This window comes from Notechis scutatus, chromosome 4, assembly GCF_049901735.1.
Source record: "Notechis scutatus isolate UNSWTSFEM ecotype Mainland chromosome 4, rNotScu1.2, whole genome shotgun sequence".
NCBI lineage: Eukaryota > Metazoa > Chordata > Lepidosauria > Squamata > Elapidae > Notechis > Notechis scutatus.
In genome coordinates this window covers 126705715-126729102 of record NC_142012.1, presented here as the reverse complement: position 1 = coordinate 126729102, position 23388 = coordinate 126705715, and the positions used below count along the sequence as shown (strand labels likewise).

General features: G+C 36.3%; 1 protein-coding gene across 2 annotated transcripts in view; it reads right to left on the bottom strand.

The window, feature by feature from the left end:
- Positions 1-240: 240 nt before the first annotated feature.
- The window catches only part of NGEF (neuronal guanine nucleotide exchange factor), a 63721-nt gene continuing 40573 nt past the window's right edge, over positions 241-23388 (bottom strand). For both annotated transcript variants that reach the window (XM_087964826.1, XM_087964827.1), the window contains 10 exons: positions 17236-17396; positions 15827-15979; positions 12419-12548; positions 11452-11526; positions 8980-9069; positions 7966-8129; positions 6495-6650; positions 3961-4040; positions 3001-3105; positions 241-2618 (listed from right to left, as the gene is read on the bottom strand). In XM_087964826.1, the coding sequence (XP_087820952.1) occupies positions 2446-2618; positions 3001-3105; positions 3961-4040; positions 6495-6650; positions 7966-8129; positions 8980-9069; positions 11452-11526; positions 12419-12548; positions 15827-15979; positions 17236-17396 (1287 nt within the window). In that variant the 3' untranslated portion in view covers positions 241-2445. The remainder of the gene's footprint in view (positions 2619-3000; positions 3106-3960; positions 4041-6494; positions 6651-7965; positions 8130-8979; positions 9070-11451; positions 11527-12418; positions 12549-15826; positions 15980-17235; positions 17397-23388) is intronic.

The following is a 23388-nucleotide window of genomic DNA, read 5'->3' as shown; positions in this document are numbered from 1 at the left end:
GCTACAATTTTTAGATATTTTCATGTTTTTATACAATCTTATCTCCTTTATTATTTTGCAAGTAAAATACTCAAAGGCACAGCAATGGTACAAGCAAAACATGATTGGTATTAGATTAAAATTGTGAGGCAGGAATGGACGCTTTCTCTTCAAAACTCAGCCACTTTGGTGTTTTTAGACATGTATCAGTATAGCTCAAGAAAAAAAAGTTACCTTAAATGCAATTTGGAAAACTAATTTTGGAAGCAACAAAACACAAGGATATTTTAATAATACTGGTCACAACTACATTGGCTAGGAACATGAGTGGGCGAGATTTTTTTTCTAATATAATGTTTACAAAAGTTTTCAGATATTCACTCTCTGTCCTTTCAAGCTGAAAAGTCTTACTTCTGGAAATTGTTACTGATAATGATAGAACAAAACCATTTAGACCAATGGCCTTTCATATTTTATAAGAGTTTCATCTCTTCAAAAGCGTCTCAATTTTGGGCAAATTAACACTTTGTTCTATTTGTGCCTTGTAGAAAGGGCATTTAATAAATTAAGAGTATATAAATATATGCTTCTTGATAATTGCTTCTGTAACATTTTTAATATGCAAGATGCTTTACAACCTTTTAATCTGTTAGGCTCGGGCCCATAGCTGACCATGTGGCTTTTCCAAAATAAAAAAGATATTGATGCTTTTTATGGCTCTGTATTAAATTATAAGACATTTCTTGTTCTTTTGGCTCAAGGCTTTCCTGTACACAAAGTTTAAAGTACAGACTTCATGCACTTTGCTAAGGGTGCACAACAAATGAGTAAAAACACATTTCTATTACTTTGATACAACTTTGGAAACATTTAATACAAACATCCACCTTTTGTCTAAGGTCCACTTAATTTCTTTGCATGGGCATTGGCTCTTATTGGTGCACAACTGCAGAACGAAGGAGCAAAAGACAGAACTTCGTTGTTCTGACTCTGAACGATACACCGATGCTTCCCAGATGTAGCACCTATTTGGAATGTTATGAGTAGCTTATTTGGCTGTGAAAAATGTTATCTGCTTTTCTTTTATATTTTTCAACATATGGAAATGCTTCAGTGTATGCAAGATACTCAAGCAAAGAAATCTCTTCAAGGGATATTGTCTCAAATATTGCATTCTCCTATACAGTTCAGTGCAGCACTTGCTTAGCACAAACCCCTTAATATAATGGTCCCCAAATTTTGTAACTTGGCTTAGGGGGAGGAAGAGGAAAACCTGGGCTGTGTGAGTGGCAGGCCAGTGTGCATGCACACACAGCCCTTGTGCAAGTGGTGGGCCAACATGCATGGGTGCAGCTCGACTTGCACATGCAGCGGGCCGGCACACATGCGTGATTGCCTGCCAGCTCGCCACTTGTGTTCTGCCAAGCCACTCACATGGCCCAATTCCAAATAGGCCGCAGCCCATACTGAGCTGCAGCCCAGAGGTTGGGGACCCCTACCTTAATATACTCCCCATTTTGGCACTAATTCCAAACACAGCTATACGCTGTCTGGTTACCAGTGGTAAGTGTATGAAATAATTACGTTTGGATAAGTAAGAGCAGTTGGTGATTAATTAGTCAGGGAGTAATGGTTCTTATAAAACAGAATAATTGATTCAGTATCATCCTGCGTAATATGGTATCATTTTAAGAAGTGTAGGCTACACAGGTCAATAAAGTAGAAGAATGATAATCTGAATTCCCAATTGGGCCACTGCAACCAACTGATTCTTATTTTAGAAAATATACTTTGCATGCTTCAATATTACCTTCTAGAACGTAGAAGTTCATAACCAAGACACCCAGGTAAATAAATATTATGGTGCATTTTAACTATATAACATTGCACTTCCTAATCTTTTTGTTACCTCCACCTTTCTTCCAAAACACAAGAAGAAACTAGTTTATCACATGAGCAGTTCAAACTCAGTTCCTAGGAGAAACTTCCTGAGTATAGAAATATGGAAGTTGACAATTTCTAGTATAAACTTTCAGTGTAGTATTGTCCACAACTTCATTATCTTTCCATAAAATCAAATGCTGCACTTTTTTATACCATTGGATAAGATGCCAAAGAACCAAGTTGTTGCATTTATGGACATTGACATAATTTTCCCAGATGCTCAAGTGATTAGTTTCTTCATCATGCAGTTAATAAATTTACAATCTTCAGAGTATGCAGTACATTAGGAAAGACATTTACAGCTTCTACATCTGTACAGGTGAATGACAGGCTCTCTTCTTTTCAGTTTGTCTTCAGAAAGACTATCCAATTTGTAATGAGAATGCAAGGAAGCCCAATAGTTCATAGGTGGAAGGATTTGCTTGCCAAAAGATGATTTGTGTGCATTCTCTCAAGCACTCCATTTCATTGTCTCAGCCTCTGCCATAAATAGCTTCTGAAAAACAGGTGACTAAGCAATGATCATTGTCTATTCCTGCTGCCCATCTTCCTCCTCTGACTGTCATCAGTTTTGTGCACTCGGAAACATTCCTTTAAATTTTGAGAGCGAATCTTGGGATTCATAATCTCTTCACCCATAGAACTGGGGAACCAACCTCTTTCTTGATCATGCAAACGTTCCCCAAATATCCAGCCTAGAATAAAAGAAAAGATAGTGATGGTGGAAGAAATGTACTAATAGAGATCGATGCTTTATTGGCTTAATAATTCAATATGCAGCAAGTATATTTTTTAATTAGAATGCATCATGATGGTGGTTATACCACCTTAAGTATGAAGCATATGTTACAACTAAAGGAAATGTAAGAATACAGCTTCATTAGCACTGAAATACCTTAATATTACTGCCATTTTAAATAAGAGTATGACAAAGTATACACTTATTCATTTCCTTGGGCCATGACTGCTGGAATGCTCAAATACACTGCAGTGTGCCATCTTTAGTGATGAAAATAAAAGAGTGTTCCATTGTAATGGAACTGGGACACAGTTCTGCATAAGTCTTGTTGATCTTACCATCATCTGTCTTTTCCAGAATGTTGAGAACATCAGCCAATTCCAATGAAAGCTCATCTGGTTGCTGGGCCACGTAAGGATGGACACATTGTACTTGAGGGCAATCTGTTAAAGGAAATTAATTTAGCTTGCCAATCATTTATGAGAGGGAACTGCATGGGTATTTTTAATAGAATTAGGAGCTAATGAAATCCTGGTCTGTATGAAAAACTTGCTGCAAAACATAGTGTGTAAGAATCTCTCAATGTTTCCAGAAGTAGTTTGCCACTAACTCGTTCCTAGACAGTGACTGATCCAGAATCACCCAGTTGGCTCTGTGCCTAAGGAACAACTAGAACTCAGCATGTGCTGTCCTGTCCCAGCCAGTCTAGAGGAATTGGATAGTTACTTATGAATTATGAGCTGTCCCCTTAATGGAATGCATATGGTAAATGTAGTTAAAGGTATTCTGGGAAATGTAGTTCATGTCATGTGGCCACATCTGTAATCCTGATTGGTCACTAAATTGATCCTCGAGGGGTTGGGGAGGTTTCCCTCCATTCTTGCCTGGATTCATGAACTGATAGCAGCTTTTCTACCGCTACAAGATGGGTTAGGAGATAGCCATCTTTCACTACAAGGCAGATACACAAAAGATTGGTCATAAAAGAACTTCGTCACAAACGTAGGTTATGAGGATACTTGATGAACCAATAAATGTTCTTTGTTATGGACATCTTGTTGAGTTATCTCTCTGCATCTGTACAGTTTATGAATCCACCTCTGTACAAGATACAGAAAACAGCATCTCCTGGTTTCTAGCCTGACGCCTTAACCACTACACACAACTGGCTTTCCCAATCAATGATACCTATCCTGATTTAAAGTCTAGAAGAATTGACATCGCTAAAATCCAATAAAAGAAGAAAGCTATAGCATGCCTTTCCAACCTGTTTGGATACCACCTTCTTTTTCACTTACCCATAAGCCTGGATGTGAAGGAAACAAACTTTGTTCGTCGATTTGGAGCCAGCAAAATCATCCAGCGTTTCATTTCACTTCTATGTGACATATAGGAAGAGATCACAGCAGTCAGTTTTCCAGGCACTTTTGGAAAGATTAGAAATCATGCAACTCTTACAATTAATTGTTCCTGCCAATTTGCAAATTTTTCTTCTGTTTAGAGATATATAATTCCATTTATGGAGGAATCAGAAAGCTCATAACACATTTTTTCTGTAAGTCCAGTGACCATAAGATATGCAAGAATGCATTTACTCCATTATTACTCCTTCATTTAAAATATTTTTTCTTGGTGCATACACAGCATTAGGTCTTCATCTTAATACTGATTGCTTCAGCATATGTAAACGTAATTATAAATCTATAGGCATTTTATCATTCCCCTTCTCATGCCATGCCTCTGCAAAATGACTCATCTGCAGTTATGTATTTAAAAGATACATATGGCCAGCCATCTTAAGAAACTCTGGGTGGAAATATCTGTGAAAACTGAGCGTATTTAAGAAATGTTTGGTAGACTACAAAAATGTAAATTTCACTATATACAGTACTCCTCTTACTTAGTTTCAAATCAGACAGGATACAGTAAACCTGTAACTCATACATAAAGGACTGACCATGAAGAGCATATACTTTGATTTCAGAACAGAACATACAATATTTCCTATGGTCCCTAACCTGAATTTATGTAGCTTGGATGGAAATACTGTACATACAACTAAAGTAGGAATAAAATAAAACAGAATATAATGCAAGTACTTGAGTGCTGATGGTTTCAGTACTTAAAACTATTCTGTACATAAAAAAACCAAAGTTTAAAGAAGAACATATTAAATTATATAAGGAATTCTACAGAACTGCATAAACAATCATAATCAAGTTTATGAAACTAAATATATAGGATTTCTAAACCTCTTATAATACGTTCCATTTGCCTTTTGAAGCAGACATCAGCAAATGAAATGGTCAAACTAGTCTGGGGAAAAAATGGTCCACAAGTTTTAGCAGCCTTCAAAACTCCAGAATTAAAATTTTGCATTGAAATTTCTTTTGGATATGATTTATTTGCAAAATTCTCAAATAAAGACTTGCAATATCTCCTATTAACTAATAAATGGTGATCAAAGAGCATCAAGTATGTTCCTTATGATTTTCACATGGGATCAATTCCACAAAGTATTTTTATCCATGTTTATTAAACACCTCAGAAGAAAATCTGCTGTCTCATTGTTCTATAACGGTGAAATGCATGAAAGAATCTGAGCCAGACTCACTACTGCCCATCTGGTTTAATACTAATCATGTGTTAATATGGTAATATGATCAACATCCTTTAATATATGAATGTACTTTAACACGTATCACTTCCCAAAGAGACATGGAATTACCAGGCATGGTAGGATGTTGCAAAAAAGATTATGCTTCAACACAGGAAGGACAGAGTAACCTCAGTATTAGCCACTGATTGCACATATCATTAAAATCAAAGGATTGGAAGTGAGTTTGGAGGTCTTCTACTCCAAGCCCCTGTTCAAACATATGATTGATGATGTGTGTTCATGTTCTGATTGTGAGATGATTATCTACTGATGCAGTGGAAATACTAATCAATATTATTCCATGTAGTCAAAGCTTACTTATGTTTTCAGAAATTGGGCTGAAAAAGTTCCTTTATATATATAAAATCAAAAGCAACAACAAATTTAAAAAAGGAGTTACCACAAAAAAATCCCAATGTGATCTCTTCTTGAAATTCAATTATCATAGGGTAGCATTAGCTTTGTTTGCAAAAATGTCCACAAAATAATTAACCTTCAAACAACAGTTTTGTAGCCAAAAAAAGAGGGGGGGAATAATCTCCTTAGTACATTTTATAGTCATTTTAGGAATATTTTGGAACAGGAGTCTCCACACTTGGCAATTTTAAGGTTTGTGGACTTCAACTCCCAGAATTCTGGGAGTTGAAGTCCACAAGCCTTAGTTGCCAAGTTTGGAGAGCTCTGTTCTGGAACAAAGTATTGAAGAATGAGAATAAAAAGCTCTCAGCAAAGGAGGGGGGAACAATTTCGTTTGGTTTCCTAATTTCAGTATGGAAAAAAAAATCATGACCCTACCCTTAATTCACTATTTTGGGGGAGGAAGAAACTAAACCATTCTGGTTCTGCCCAAGAATTAGAGACTAACATTTTCTATGCCTAATCATGGGGTTTTTAAAACAGGCAATTACATTAAGGGGAGCTAATTTTACTGATAGAAATAAATTACAAGGTAGTTTCTGCTTAAGATTTATACACAGAGCAATTTCTGAACAGATTTCTGTGCACGCATGCATGCGAATGAAAAAATGGAATATGGATGAGTTGCATACAAGCAGTTTGCTCACTGATTAGCCTGGAAAAGCTAAAAGTCCATACTTCATGAAGCTGGAACAAATTGAATGGGTTCATTCACAGAATCCACATGCTCACATGCGTATCACTTGCTGTACTCACTGGGATAACGCCTTCAGCATATAGCTGACTTCACGGTCATCTGCATTTTCCAGAAGCCTCAGAATAAATACATTGGCCAAGCTCTGTCCTTGGTCCTCCAACTCTTCCACTCGAAGAAGGCCTCGAGGAGCAGAATCAAATACTTGGTACTTGTCACTGAGACAAATAATAAATGATTATTATTATAGGCTGGGATACACTTTTTTAAAAAAATGGGACAGAGAAACAGATAGAATATACTTGTCAGAGATGAACCAGAATAATATATTTCTCAGGATTAGAAGAATAAATGATTTAATCTCAATTATAAATTAAAGGGACCTGGACATAGTAAGATCCCTCCTCTGTTGCAAGGGTTCTCCTAGACCTAGAAGGTTATTTCAAGAAAAAGCAAGAATCAGATGACCTGGTTTATGACTGTATCCACAACATGGAAAGTAGCCCAGTTCACTCTGTATTGCTCTGGGAGTTGAGGGGGTGGGGGAGGGGAGGGTTTCCTGAGGGTAGGTGATTATTGGGAATATGGGAAACATATTCTGGTCATGTCATAATATAAGGATTTGATTTGATTTGGGGAAACTAGTGTAATCACCTATTTATTATATAGCTTCAAAAAATATAAAGCACCTAAAATGCCTTTAACTTCTTTGTTTTCTATTAGAATGGGGTAACAGATTCAGCAATGTCTACGGAGTTTCTCAGTCATCCCAAAGGTGCTTTTTCAAGAGGCAACTGGACTTTCTGGTTTTTCTTTGAAGACATTTCGCTTCTCATCCAAGAAGCTTCTTCAGCTCTGATTCAGCAATGTTTGATCATGTTCCAGCTAGGCCTGTAGGGACCTGGTGGAGTAGGATGGTGGCACAGATAGGCAGGAGGTGTTGCAGCATTTTTGCACTTGGTCATAAGGAGGAATGATTGCAGGAGCACTGCAAAGGTTTTAACTTTAAAACCGGCTCATAAGCAGTCTGTCATAACTTCAAATGGTTGCTAAGTGACCAGTCTTAAGCCCAGGACTACCTATATTCCATTTTCAATCCCTGTCTGATATCCAGTGTCTCAAACTAATCCATAACACAAAAGAAAAAAAAAACCAAAAGATGCCCTTCCCAAACACAAAGCAACTTGACTACCATCATAACCCAAGGCCTGGTAGAACAATCAGGTTCTTAATAATTTGCAGGGAACCAGGAAACTAAGAGAGTCCAAATCTCCAAGGAGGGATATCATTAGAGCAAATTTGGTTAAAACAATAACAAGAGCTAAAAAGATTTGTCTAATATTTTATGCCTATAGCAAGGGCTGTAGTAACATGAGATTCTTTGTATGCTAGACAGACTCTAAAATATTATTGTTGTAAATAAACAATATATTAATATATTGTTATAGTAATTATTAATATATTAATAAACATTAATTACTAATGAAGAATAATTTCTTCCAGAATTGTTAAATTTGTCTAATTTAGACTTACCCATTAGTTTGTCTGCACAGTACTAGTAAGTCGTTGAAAAGGAACAAGTAGATTTCTCTAAAGAGTTTCTTTGTGCGTAGTGTACGGGATGTTTTAGGGCCATTCATCTGCTGGAGTTCTCCCTGCTTTAGCAGCCACCGGGAATGAGAGATGATGGGTACAGACTAATGATGGAAAGAAAACAGAGATCATAACCAAGTAGAATTTACTGCTAAGGAAGGAAAGGTGCCCCCTTAAAACAAGGGCTAAGACCTTTGAGGCATTATGGTCCTTGAAGAAATTCATAGGTATAACAGGGGCATACAAAATGAAAGGACTCTTACTCATCTCTACCCTAGAATGGATGGGACCTATATTAACAAGCGTTACACTCTTTGAAGAGGTGAAATGCAGCGTCAGTTTTTAAGATTGCTACTATTTCTATTACCCTTTGTTAAATATCTTTATTGTAAACGTGAAATAATGATATAGAAGTTACATGGTATCTGAAGTAGTATAGATCTGAACAAGTAATAGGAACCTCTGGAGGATTTCTGATTAGGCCATTTCCCTAGAATAGATTTTTAATTCCTTAAACTACATCCTGAATCTGTTTGCTTGATTTATATTTCCTAATTCCTTCAGGAACTCAAAGCAGCATGAACTGCATTCCTTTCTCCAATATTTCCTCACAACAAAATAAAAAATAAAAAGAAGTGGACTTTTTTATGGCAGAAGACAGATTTGAATCCTCAATTTATTATTCAGTATAAATGTTAGTCATTTCACTCTAGCTAGTCCTTCTGTAATATAAGCCAAGAAAAGGAGATCTAAATGATGTTCTACTTAGTGAAAACTAGAACACTTATATTCAGATTTTTTCTCAAAATTCATCAGAGCACAGTTTATTTTCATCAAGCAAAGACTTTTCTCCCACAGTCCCAAATCCTATTTTCCATATAATCTGCTTCCATACAATTCTGCATGTTCTTTAAAACCCAATTGTCTTCTCATCATGATTTACCAGCTTTATACCTTGATCTTAAATTCCAATTTCTTCTGGATGCTGATCATCTGTTCTGTGCGGCTCATCTTTCTAACACCTTCATTACATGCCTTCACTATCTAAAAGAGAAAGATAAGGAAATTTCAGAAATAGCACTTCTGAAGATCCTGCTTTGGAGCTTCCACGGCACTTAAAATGAAGGGGCTAACTTTTTATAACAGCAATAAACAAACCACAAAGGGCAATCTAAGTAAGGCAGTACTTAAATTAGTTTATGGTTAGGCAAGTCCTTGTCCAATTGCCTTTATTATAATTGTAGATGCATTTGCCAGCCCATTCAACATGCAGGAGTGGAGTGATATCGAAGTTCCCTAAGATCTTCTAAGGACTTCCTTTCACTCAGATTCTTCCCATTGTCATAATTTCATTCATTGGGAGAAGGCAGTGGCAAATCTCTTCTTATATTATTGTTAAAATAACATGGATATGTTCATGAGTCGCCACAAGTTGAGCTCAATTCTCAGGGAAACTTTGTTTTTCTTTTGTTCATTTTTGATGTTTTTATTTAAGAAATCATCTAACCTAGATTGGCTACAGATAGGTCACTCTTTTTCACTGTGTAAATTGACACATTTAAAAATATACTCTGACTAGATGACTTTAAAGTATGGGCAAAGACAAATCTATAATGCCTCTAAAATTTAATGTTTCATTCAAACAGGATGGGCAAACTAATTCAATTGTACTACAATAGTTGGCTGTAAGACTTAATACTGTATGCTATTAAGAACCTGGCCCCAATGATATTGAGGGCTAAACAACAAAATAATTTTTGAATGGTTTCAAAGATCTATTTCTACTTGCTTCATAACTTTTGGTTTGTACTTGCCAATATGGTATGAACTGTTCAACATACTGGGATTCTGTCAAATTACAATTTAGTTCTCATTATTAAACCATGCCAAGGACGGAATATTGAGTTGGGTTGCTAAATAAATTTGTTAAATAAATATTCAGTTTTTATAGTGACCCAATCATACAATGCGAATAACATCCACAATGTAAATAAAATATAAAATAATTCAACCGAATTTGAAATAAGGGGATGCATAGTTATATAAAATTCCATGATGGCATCCAACTAATCAAAAGCCTTCCAAAAGAGTTTCATTTTAACTTGCTTTAATAATGCTAGCAAGAGTGACCCTCCTTCTGGTCTCAGGCTTGTAATGCCTGACAAAGGGGATTTAACTAGGTTAATTATAGTTAAAGAAGGTAATTCTGGAGATACCTAATCATACAATATGGGGCTCTATAAGTCAGTGAGTTATTTAATTGTACCATGAAATTTACTGACAATCAAAGTAATGCTAGCAGCACAAGGGGAATGTGGTCCAGCATCTTAGCTAATGCACAGGTTGCTATGTTTTGAACTTCCAAGTGGTTTCTGAAAGCAGCTCATGTAAATTGTAGCATTTCAATGGAATGGTGATAAACATATGAGTCACTGTCATAAGGTACTGCCACTCCAGGTAAGGTCATAATTAGATTTTGTGCGTGGTAAAAATCACACAGTATCTTATAACATGTTTTAAATAGAAATAAGTATTCAGCTTTTTATTTATTTGTATTTATTATTATATTTTTATCCTGCCTTTATTACATTATAAGTAACTCAAGGCAGCAAATGTATTATATGCCATCCTCTTCCTATTTTTCCCACAACCACCACCTTGTTAGGTGGATTGGGCTGAAAGTGTGTGACTGGCTCAAAGTAACCCAGCTGGCTTTCACACCTAAGGCAGGATTGGAATTCAGGTTCTCCTAGTTTCTAGGACATCACTTTCACCACTTGACCAAACTGGCTACCCATGTTTGTAGGCCATATGTATACTTTTGGTCTTAACACAGATGAACTAGACCTGAAGCAGAGTTGCATCCTGCATGGCCAAGGGAGGGCAGATACCTTTATATTTCACTTCTTATCAGACACTGGTTCAGTTTAATAGTAACATTTATAATTTGGCCTAACCCAGAAATATGCATTTAGTCAGAAAGGATATGCACAGGGGATTCCTAAAATGGAGTTTGAATGAAATGAAACACTTTTAAAAATATATGCCATGACTCAACAATTTTGGGATCATAAAAGTAACTCTACACTTCTAGATGCAAATCTGACCTATTAACAGTCTTTGAATGGCGGCAGCTAATTAAATTAACTGCTCTCCATGGATTTTTATCACCTTCAAGTGTTTGACAACAGCTCTGGATCCTAAAGTCTGAATCCGTTTTCCCTCAGAAAACGTATTTCCTCTAAAGATCCTCACAGGTGTGTCAATTCAACACTAATCAACCCCTGCTTAGAAACTTGCTTGAATGGTTTTCTAAAGGAAGTGAATTTTATATAAAAAGTATTATATAAGACATTTTCCTGGCTTTCAATTCATTAGAACTGTTATTTGCCTAAAAAAGAAAGTAAAAAATCTAAACAAGCTTACTATTTCCAGTTCCTTGTGAGCCTCAAGAGCAGTGATTTCACGTTCAGATTTTTCTTCCATTTTCTTCAGAATATTCTGCACAAGAGCAGGTAAAATGTTATTAACTTGTTTTACAGAAACCGTGCAACTTCTGATAATACAGTAGGATATTTTCAAATATTGTGTCTGTCTGTCTGTCTCTCTGTGTGTGTAGCTCTATACCCGTGCTTCACTACGAAACTATGTGATCGGGCTTAGTTTTTGAAGAGGAAAACAAGGGGGAAAAATTCTGCCTCTGCCTACCAGCATCCATCTGGCTAGCATCCTGTCAATGTGTGAGAGTTGAGGGCTGTTTGGAAACTGAAAGTGTTTGCTGAGTGAGCAAGGAGACAGCAAGGAGCTTGGGCATAGCTTAATTCAACTGTTCTGTACTAAAGCTGGTTGCTGCTGTGAAACTAAAACTGAAACTCCTCTCCTCTGCTTGTGTTTTGCATTTGGAACAGATTTCTTTTCAGGTGGGGAGGGAGAGTAGAACTCCTTAGCATCAGAGCGTGTTAATAATAATATACTAAATACTATTGCTCTGATGGTCATTTCGAAAAATCCTTTCTTAGTGAGCACCTAGTAGCCAAGAGGAACATACGTGCCAAATTTCAAGTTTGTAGGCTTTACGGTTCTGGAGATTTTTGATGATGCGTGAATGGTATTTTGCTTTTATATATATATAGATATATGTATATACTGTATGTATTGTTAAGTTGTATTATTGTTGAACAGTACTTACTTGAATACATGTATAAGACTTTGATGCTAATTTAGTATTACCGTCTATAATATCAACACTAAAAAGAGTATTTACAGATCTTCTATTCAGCCTAATACCCATAAATATTTCTTATTGGCTTTTCATTTCCTATTTGAATGTTGTCATCTCCTTTGCAGGTGGCACCCACATAAGAATGAAAAGAAGAATATAAATTTATTGTACCTGTACCAGCAGCTTCAGCCTAGTGATTCTTTGAAAAGGCAAAATCAAGAAAGATGAGAAAGGTAAGCCTTTGCATTTTGGATCCAGTTCCAATTGTAAAATCAGCTCTCGGAAACCTGGCTTGTCTTGGCTGCCGAAACAGACAGATTGAGAGAGGTATTTGTTATTTCATTTTGTCTTAAGCCTGTAGGAGTAACTGATCTGCTCTATGTTATTCTTTTAATCCACAACACTACCTTTCTCAATACTTCCGGCACCTTTGGCTTGGGTCTTGTTTTGAAAATTGTGGTGCAAAATATTAGCACTTTGAATGTTGGTTTATGGTTGAGTATATTTATAGTATTGGGAAATGGAAAAATAGACTTTTTATATGCAAGCAGAGTAATGGTTTCCCTTATGTAACATATACAGACTTAGCTGCCTATGCTGTGTGTGGGGGTGTATGTGAATGGAGAGTGTGTCCAAGCAGTTGAGTCAGAGACTTAATTATACATTTTTACACAGTCAGATTATTCTGGTATGGTGAAGTGCATATTGTCATAGAAGACAGCTTTCTATAAGGTGCTCTGACCAAGGGAAACCTTGCTGGAAATATTGTGATGAAGAATTTACTTGACCCAGATGGGAAACTCACATTGACAGGCAGAGGTATGGCTACTGTCATTCAGTAGTTCAGAAAAGCAGCTCACAATTTTTGTTTATCTTGCAAGGGAGCTCATGTTATTGGATTCCTTGCAGCCAAGAAAAGGCATCATTATAAGGGAACTTTGTGTTCATAATGAACTACAATAGAGGGAAGCCTCTGGAATATGAAAATTAAATCTAAATTATTGATTTAAGGCCAAAGTGCAAAACAGCTCTTTCCAGTTAGGGCTGCACTTGGCCTTTAAATGGTATGCCACAGGCCAGAATCCAAAAAATAGCAAGTGGACCAGAAGAACATTTAATTTAATTTATATTTAAATGTAAGCAAAACTAAGCACAGATAAACATTTATTCCTCAATCATATATTTACTAATTTCCTTCTCATTCACATTTAAAATTACAGTTTGATAACAATTTGGTCATCTCTGAAAGCTGCATCTCAGGCTATCAGGGATTTTTGATTGAGCACTTCCAGTTTATAGTTTCAAACAGGCTGAGCCATCATCATGGGAACACAGCTGAAGCAAACCCTGGATTCTGGCTCAAGTGAACCCTGGGGGGGCCTGGTGAGATCCGATGAGCCATCAAATGTTTTTTTCTGAAGGAAGAGAAAGAATGGATAGGAGAACTATAGGCCAATTTGACCCTGGAATTGGAACATGAATATAATTATGCAATACATATACAACAGGAAGCACATTAAATTGAACATCCATTGTAGCTTTTCTTTGAAAGTTTTCCCATTGACGTTATATCCCTGTTTTGTTGCTTAATTCCTGGTTATGAAACAACTTCAAACGGAATCATAGTAAAAAAAATCAGAATACACTACTTGTCATCTAATTACAATTGATCTTTTTAATGATTTGCACTGTCATTCAATGTTTTGATCAGAAGTTGATGCAAGAAGAGATAAAGTTCCAACACCATGCTTACCACATTCATCTACTTTAGTCCACTTTCTTGCCAGTGGTACTCATTCCTGAATGTATCTTTCCTATGCAAAAACTGTTCTCGAAGCAAGAATAATTTCCATCCTGTAATATCACAGATCTCTAAGGAACACTGTTCCCTTCTATTAAGCACTTGTTAAGGAGCAATTTAACCTTGAATCACATGAACAAATTTTAGAATGGCAGTAACAGACGTTTGCTTGTATAGATTGTCAACTTAAGACCATTCAATGACCATTCAAAATTACAATGGTGCTGAATGAAAGGACTTAACAACCCGTCTGAAGTTGCAGCTGCTACAGCACCCACAGATATCTGAACAAAATTCAGGCACTTGGCAATTCACCTTCCCTAATGACCAACCCGCAAGGACCTCTCATCTATCTCTCCCCATCCTACTCTGCTGGGTCTCCGTAGACCTTGGGCTGCAGAGATGGTGTTGAAGAAGCAGAGCAAGCTGTTCTGCCCCTCTGCTTCCCTAGGCCATGAGGCACTGTTCTGGAAGCAGGTAAAATTTTGGAATGGCCACAATTAACCCTCCTCTGGACCTCAATTTGATGTAATTTCTGAAATACAAAACCATCTTTAGTGAATACATTTGGTACAGAGGACTTCAGCATGAATCACCATGAACAGTTCAATTTTTAACTGTAAATGTTATATATATGATTCTGCCTAGCTTTTCTTAAATGACTTTGGTAAAAATGTTCCTGACCTTATCAGGATACATCTTGGTTCAAGGAGAGCAAGGTGCTTTCATTATTAGGGAACCTACAAGCTGTATTTTTATTGTTATGTTTATGTGTGTGCTCACAATTGTTAGATCACTTCTTAATGTAATGAAGATTTTTTTTTCTAAAAGACTAGAGTTATCCGCAACACTTATGGTCTGTTCCAAAGTTCTGAACCAATCTTCATTAAGCTAGTAAAATCAGATGTGTTATCAGTCATAAAAAGGCTCACAATGAAAAGGATCTCATAATTTCATGGGATCACTGCTTAAAAGAGATTGTCCTTCCATCAATAGGTAGGAAGAAAAGATATCCTGCCAAGATTAAAGGAGGGCAAGGAGATGCATCCCCCTCCCCGCCTTTAATTATCTGTTATAAAAATTGTGCCATGCAGACTGAGGGACAGAACAATGCCCAAAGGTAATATCCTTCTTTATGATCAGGTACATGTCTTTTTGTCTTTTATTCTGGTATGAAATGAATCACATATTTAGCACTTAATTATTTGTTTGTAATTGTGGAGACAATTACATCAACAGAACTTATAGGTGTTTGGCTTTCAGAATAAAGGAGCATCTTCCTAAATGGGTCCATACAGCCTTGAGTAATCCAACAACAGCAGCAAATCAAGGCCATAAAATGCCTTCTTCGGCCATTTTCCTGTGTTTTGCTGAGGCAGTGGTCATTAACCGTTTGAAGCCCCTCTTGTGTGTGCAGAAACGGTTTGTGTCAATCTACGCCTCCCGTGGGCATAAGGCTTGCCATTGGTTGCTTTCCTGCATACCTTATAGGCTTAATTAATGCTCTTGCTAGGTCTTATATTTGAAGCTGATTTTAACCGTGTTATTATAACGTAGGTACTGATGAGTCAATACAAAATGCTTACATCTACCTCTGTTGGTCTTTTGGCTGTATTGTTTAACTTAATTATACATTGAACCCAGACATGAATTCTTAAAACCTGAGGAAAATAAATTTCCCCTGTGAGCTAACTATTGAGATCTTGAAGGTTATCCAGTTGCTGTGCTGGAGTTAAATTGTTTCATTAGCAAAGCCATGCTTGAGAAATTACACTCACAGAAGTTGCTTGTAGGTTCTTTCCTGGTAGGTCTGGTTGGACACATAAGTGACATATACTGAGAAGTAGCTAACAGTATGCTGATGGACAATGTCGCAGACATCGGAGATTACAATGTTCTCTTCTACTCGCTTCTCAAGATCTAAGAGAAATCTAAAGGAGAAATCAAGAATTAATCATTCAAATTAAAAAAACAACAACATACAGCCAACAAAGAAGGAAAGCAAAGATTGCGACAGAATCTTCAGTTTGTGTTTTGCTTCAATTCTTTCCAGAAAGAAGCATAGAAAATTGGAAAATATAGACTCTAAAATATTTTCATTTTTATTTGCATTGCTGAAGGAGATCTCTCTTATTTGTTTTATACCACATTTGAGCCATGTGAGTATATTTGAAAGTTCATTATTTAAAAAAAATATTATAAGTGCAAACTAATACATGACTAGTCATTTTCATTTTATCTAATAAATAACTTTAAGTAACTTATTTAAAAATGTGAGCAAAATATATACATATACATACATACTTTTCAAGCTGAGACAAACTAATCCCTAGACAGATTGTGGAAAGAGAATGTTACAAGAATTAAGTAAAAGATTCTTGTTTTTGTTTTTGTAATTAATGACCAATTCTTGACACTGATCTCTGTAAATTAAAGGTTTTTGCCCTCATTTCATGGGTAGGGAGAATAGCATGCATACATGACCCCATACCCATGGTTAGACCTCTGATTCACAGGAAGAGAAGTAGCATAATGAGGAGTATATAATCCTATTTTATATATATATACAGTATAGGTGCAGGAATTGATTAATGTACATTATGACATATTCACATAATGACTGCAGTAAAAATCATAGAGAGAAAGCCAGAATATTTATAGTTTTTTCGTTCAAATTAATTCTGAAACACTGCTACTCTGAAATTATTTATGTCTTATCAATCTAACCCTTGACAAATGAGAGATCTATCCAACCCAATGTTGTTTTTCCATAATGTTCAATTAAAAAGACACACTGTCTTTAATTCTAGAGATAAAATATGGGATAAACAGGACTGTTCTTAAAATACATTGCCTGCTCTGACAGTGCCTGCAGGAGTAGTTCGAAAAAGAACAGGACTGTGGAAATAAGCAGTGAGGTTCCAACCATCATGATGACATCCATAATTTCCGCAACCTACTAAGTCCACACTTCCCTACAGCAGCATGAAAGTGGACTCGTCTGATGCATTTTTTTTGTTTTTTGCTGTTTCTGATTGAAAAAATATAAGACTTAACAATCTTACTATTTCAGAGAAGCAATTTTGAACAATACTGTAAATTTTACTAATGTTATTAATAATCACTATCTGTCCCTTTCAGAGAAGATGAGAAAGTTTCTACCCATAACAATCATTTAAGGATTTACCTTTCACTGACTGCTATGACATCCAGAACATTGGAGAAGAGTATGTGAGCCTCTGAAGGATGCAAAATCTTTTTCAGTCGATCATTTTCCATGAAATGACATATCAATAAATTCAAACTTTTGTAGTACGAGGCTTCTGAAGTGACCAGTTCAAACATAGCCTGTAGGAGAATTCCAAAATTGTATTATGAAGTCATAGTTTGTTAGTTAACTTAGTTTTATCAGAGGGACAGGGTGGAATTTAACAAATCTCTGAATATACCGTACATTTCATTCACTACCATGTCAGCTGCTTCAGAAGAATATAAAGCAATAGAAAATACATATATAAAAACCCATGTAAATAATGGCTGAAGAAATGAGAATGTGCTATGATGGTTTATGCACACTGGAATAAATATGTAGATTCTGAAGACTGCTCTTCTGGTCCAGTGATTGGCATCTACACTTACAGCCAGTCCCACAGACTTCTATAGATGTTCATCTATGCAGATGAAACAGAACATCTTGTTGGGAGCTTTTAAGCAGTTGAATCAAAGTTTGTAGATCTAAAAGAGCAATATACTCTTTCTTATGGGTTACAACCTGAAAATATTTTCTCAATCAGATATTTTAGGCTTAGGATGCAAAGCTTCCATTGTTTAGTGTTTTTGTCACACTTTAAATAGAAAAAAAATGTCACTGTGTGAATTGATAAGAATTTTAATAAGGGTTTTAATTGGAAGGGAAAGGGAATGATTGAACAGTGTTGCAATGGTGAAAAAAATACAGCCTATGAAAAGAAGCTGTATGAAATAGACTGAAATTCCATTTCAGCATTGTTACCAGCTTTTAATTATCATGGATTCACATAAAGCAGATAGTTCCTTAATTGCCTAGTATGGGAATACTGTTTCATAACAGAACAGATAAAATGAAGCAGCAAAACATCTGAGAGACAAAGCAAAGAAGATTGTTCATAATTGGGGAAGTTTTCCCAAGCTACCCTTTTCAGAAAATTGTTTAAATATATATGTCACGTTTCTTTAGCACTTCAAATATATATTTGTAAATTTCTGAAATGGATAGCAAGAATGAATGAATTTACTCCAGCACAATCATCCTAAATAACCAGTACTGAACCGAAAGATTAGGCTATTTTCCCTTTCTGAATACCATTAAAACATTCTCCTTTATTTAATTACCTCATTGTGTTAGTTATACATTGCCTAATATAGTTGGACTATCTATCGACCTACCTACCCTACCTACCTACCCTAATTGATACAGCTGCACATATCATGAGAGGTGACGTTGGGTAGTGTACAATGGTCAAGAAAAAAATAATACATGCATAAAAATAACGTTTAAAATGTAAAAATCGGCATTAAGAAATGGCGATAATTAAATATATATATATATATATATATATATATATATATATATATATATATATATATATATATATATATATATATATATATATATATACAAACCCTAAACAGAGAGAGTGGAACAATGGAATCATCTAAACAAGTTTCTAGTTCCATAGGACCTCCAGGCCTGGTGGTAAAAGCAGATCTTGAGGGACTTTCAGATCATCAAAAGAGATAGAGCTAATTTAATGTTGGTGGAGGAGGGATGTTCCCTAAGGCAGGTACCAGAGCAGAAGGCCTATTGCTTGGGACCCATCAAACATAGATTCCTGGCTGATGGTATCAGCAGCATGCCCTTTCTGCCTAATGGCATGGGTTAATATAATTGGGGAGAGGCGGTCCCCACCTGGTTCCATGCCATGAAGGTCTTTAAAAGTGAAAACCAGCTCCTTGAATTGAACCGAAAAGCAAACTGACAACCAATTCAAATAACAGAACAGAGCAGAGGTTTATATATGCTGCCCTAGCAGCATGCATAACTGCATGCTGCATTCTGCACCTGCAGAAATTTCTGAATACTCTTCAAGGACAGCCCCATGCAGTAGTCCCATTAGTCCCATTCTGGGGGTGACTGGGGTATGAGCTGAAGCTGTGCAAAGGCCTTCCTAGGCATGACATCTACTTGGTCCTCAAGCAGGATTCCTGATTGCTCACAGGATTTGCCTAGGGTATCCAGCACCTAGAATCAGTAAGGCTCAAAACCCAGAGCCAGTTAATTTTATCAGAATTCAGCTTAAGCAGGTTTTTCCTGCTTAACTGCTTAGAGAGGGCTATGAAGCGGCATATAAGTCTAAGTGCTATTGCTTCCCATCCAGATCCTCAGAGCCTGCAGATACCTGGATAAGACGTTCACAGTATTGCTTAATTTACAGGGGACAAGATTCATAGTTGGGCATCATCAATGTACTGATGATAGCTCACCTCATGGCAATGAATAAGCTCACTCAGCAGTCTCATGTGCACATACATACTCATATTTTTATCTAACCTTTTTAGACATATTACACTGTCTTACTACACATAAATAATCCTACTTGATTCAGATAAAGGGTGCACATAGTTGCATGTTCAAAGGAAAAATTATCTATTTACAATGCACTGCTGCTCATGGGTTGCATATCTTAACATGAAGACACATCTGCATTCTATTGCAAGTAGTCAATAACTAGAACTTAATCAAAACAAAAGTCTTGCTCCCAGCAATGAAGCTACCAGTACAGGATAGCAAGGCAAGAAATAATGGCCTAGTTTCTATGGCAACAGAGATGCATTCCCTCATTCCTCTCCAATCACACAGAAAGCAACTCAAAATCTTTGTTAACATTCAATGACACTGTCAAACAGCTAAATATAATTGCCTATCTGACACTTGTCATCATTATATTCTGTAGTTGAGACGTGCACTATGTATAACACATTGAAAAATGTTGGAATGCCAAAACTGGCACAAAACTAACAGTATTTCAAACAGGTTTTAAATTGCAATTATCAATTTATCCTAAAAAATTCAGTCATGACTGTGATTTTTTTTAGTTTTAGTGTACTGATGATGACCTAGTTTGGTAATGAAACATCTGCAAGAAAACCAACAAGGTCAAAGAGTACCAAGCACACCACAATTTTTATTTTATTATTATTTATTAGAGAATATGTGCTGCTCATCTTGTCTAGAGGCTACTCTAGAATTATAAGTGATTATAGAATTTTATATATCACATGTGGAGTTTTATAAGCCACTCAGAACAACTATAACATGTAAAAATGTTAACAATAATTAGCTGCACTGAACCACAAACTAACCACATTTTAATGTTGGTAAATGTATGAACTTAATCATATGGTTTGCACAGCATCTTATACAAACCCAAAACATTAATTTCTTTTTTAAAAAAATCATGGTTAACAATGGGTAACATGTTATATAAACTAGCTTCTTACATAATTGCATAGTTATGAAACAAACTGTAGAACTTTTAATTCCAATGTTAGCAATATATATGCCTCTAAAAATATTCCAGTGAGGTAAAAGAAATCCATCACCTCTCTTGAAGTAAGGATTAATACTAGGATAAAAAATCAATAGATGAGGTCAGAGTATGACAGGCATGTTCTTAAATAGATTTAATAAACTTATTCAGGTTTTCAGAAGAGAATTAAATATACACTCCTGGCATGGTCCCCAGGGCAGAATACTGATAAGAAATTTAAACGTAATTGTCTAGAATCATTGCAAAAATATTTTCACATGCTAGTAATTAAATTGTAAATTCATGTAATTGTTAGGTGGCTTTTCAAACCATCTCCATTATAGTCACATTGTTGGTCATTTCCTCCTTTGTCAGCATGGTACAAGAATCTGAGTAATATCTCTTTTAGCTTGTTTTCCTATTTTTTGCATCATTAAATCAGTCCTATTTAGCACAAGGAAGTCTTGGTGATTAATGTTTTTTTCCTGTACTTGATGCTCAACGGATGTCTAGATAATTAAACCTATCCATCAGTTATATAGTCATTTTTATCATTCAATAATGTTTCCCTCCTTACTTATGTTGAACTAAAATAATTCAACGTGCTGCAGTGTGTCACTGGCAGTTAGCCTAATTTCAAGGTTTACTGAAAAGGTAAAGTCACAGCTACTTCATATACTCTGGTCTTATGCCCAACCTGTTTGGCAAGTCCTTAAAAAGCAAAAAAATATATATGTAGTTTTCAGATAGTATTTGAACAGGCATTTGTCTATTTATGTGATACTGACAAACTCTGGCATCCCTAATTCCAAAGGAACAAATTAGTTTTCTTCTAAGTTCTTCATCCATTATTGAAAACAGAATATACTTTCTCTTCACTTGTGACCTCTTTTGGAATTAAATGAATTCAGCCAGGGCTGATCCCCACCTTACTGGAAACAGTGGTTACATGCCTGTGACCCAAGGATCACACCAGGCAAAGAAGAGTCAAGTAACTTTAAAATACAGGTGCAAAAATGATGTATAGGTAGCTCTTGCAATTGGGACCAGCAATTGGGACCAGGATTGCCATTGCTAACCAATGCAGGGCAACATTACATGACCACATCACTTAGTGACAACAATCCCAGGCAGTCCTGATCATCATCATATCTCAAGACATGTGAATTTTTAAGTGGGAGGAAGTGTAACGTTACAGGTATGGAACTTGGGGTTGATGCAGGAATACCAGTGGTAGGGAGAGGCCAGGAGAGTGTCTGAGAGGGCTGAGACATACAGCCATACAGAAGCCACAGGAGAGGCTAGCACAAGTTGTATGTGAGAATCACGGGAGGCCAGGAAAGAGTCAGCAGAGGTTATGTATCAGCAGGGAGGTACTCTGGGCAGAAATAAAAATGGGAGTGGCTTATTGGGGTGACTTGCAACTTTCCCTGCCAGCTTCCCCAACTGAATTTGATTGTGGTAAGAGGGCAGGGAAGGTTGCAAATGGTGATCACATGGTCCTGGCTATCTGCAACCCTAGAGTTGCAAGCCAGGCACACCAACACTCGGGCTGCAATCATGTGACCTCAGGAATGCTATGATGCCTGGAACTTTGAGGGCTGGTCCTCTATCCATTTTTTCAGCATCCCTGTGCCTTTGAATAGTTTGTGGGTGAATGGCCCTAAGCTGAGGACCATTTGAATGGGGAGAGGTTCTTGATTCAATCAATCACCCCAAAGCATATCTTCCAAGCCTACATTTACTTGTTATATCAAATCGTTCACAGCATTTAAAAAAAGACAAAATGGAGCTTTAGTGAAGAAAAAAAAACAACCCTCTTATTTCATTTCTCACTTCCTGTCTCTCCGTGCCAGATTAAAAATAACAAAAAGTGAAAATATGTATAGCAAATAACTAATTACAGCTTGACTGGAAAACAACGTCTATCATATATATCTTCATATTTACAGAGGTAAATTAAGACAAGAGCAGAAAAAGCAACAACAAAAATAGGATTAAAGCAGAGCAAACATTGAAATCACTGATGTTCAGGTTCTTGTAAGGAGTCCAGGACAGCCTGGATCATAAGGAAAAGACAGTGATGGGATCTGACTGAGGGCAAGAAAGAAAAAGTCCCCATTCTGCTTGTCCCGAGTCACTGGCAGTTTTCCTGTTCAGATTCATAATTAAGGATAGTTAGGTGGTACTTTTTCTTAGACGCTACCAGCCAATGTGTTTCTATATGGTATTACAAATTACTATTTGTACTTCTGTCTTTCTTGTAAAAACAACAACAAAAAAGACTTCCCGGTAATGGTTAAGAGACCATCCTGGGCAAAACAAACACAGATCTCCACCTATCATGCTTCTAAGCAAGGCCCAGGACCCTTTCTCATCATTCCCAGTCTAGCAAGTCTGGGAAATGTCCAGAAGACCATTTAATTCTTTCTCACTGATATCCTTTGAAAAAGCTTCCACCACTACATTTAGCTGCCACTGCAGTAAAGCTAATTTTCAAGGTTCGTTTCTCATTGTTCCCTGAGCATATAATCATAGTTCTATGTTCTGTATTAAAATAGTCTTCCCTGACTCATTTCAAAATTGCCATAATCTCTCCTGTGTTTATTTGGCAGATTATGTAGAGTTATTATTTAAAAATAGGGTTCTTCAAATCCCAATCTTGGTGACTTCATGGCACATTCATAAATTGTCCTTGCAACATCACAGATATGGTTTCTCATGCCTTCAAATGATGGATGTTTAAAGGTATCATTGTCCCTGTTTAGTCA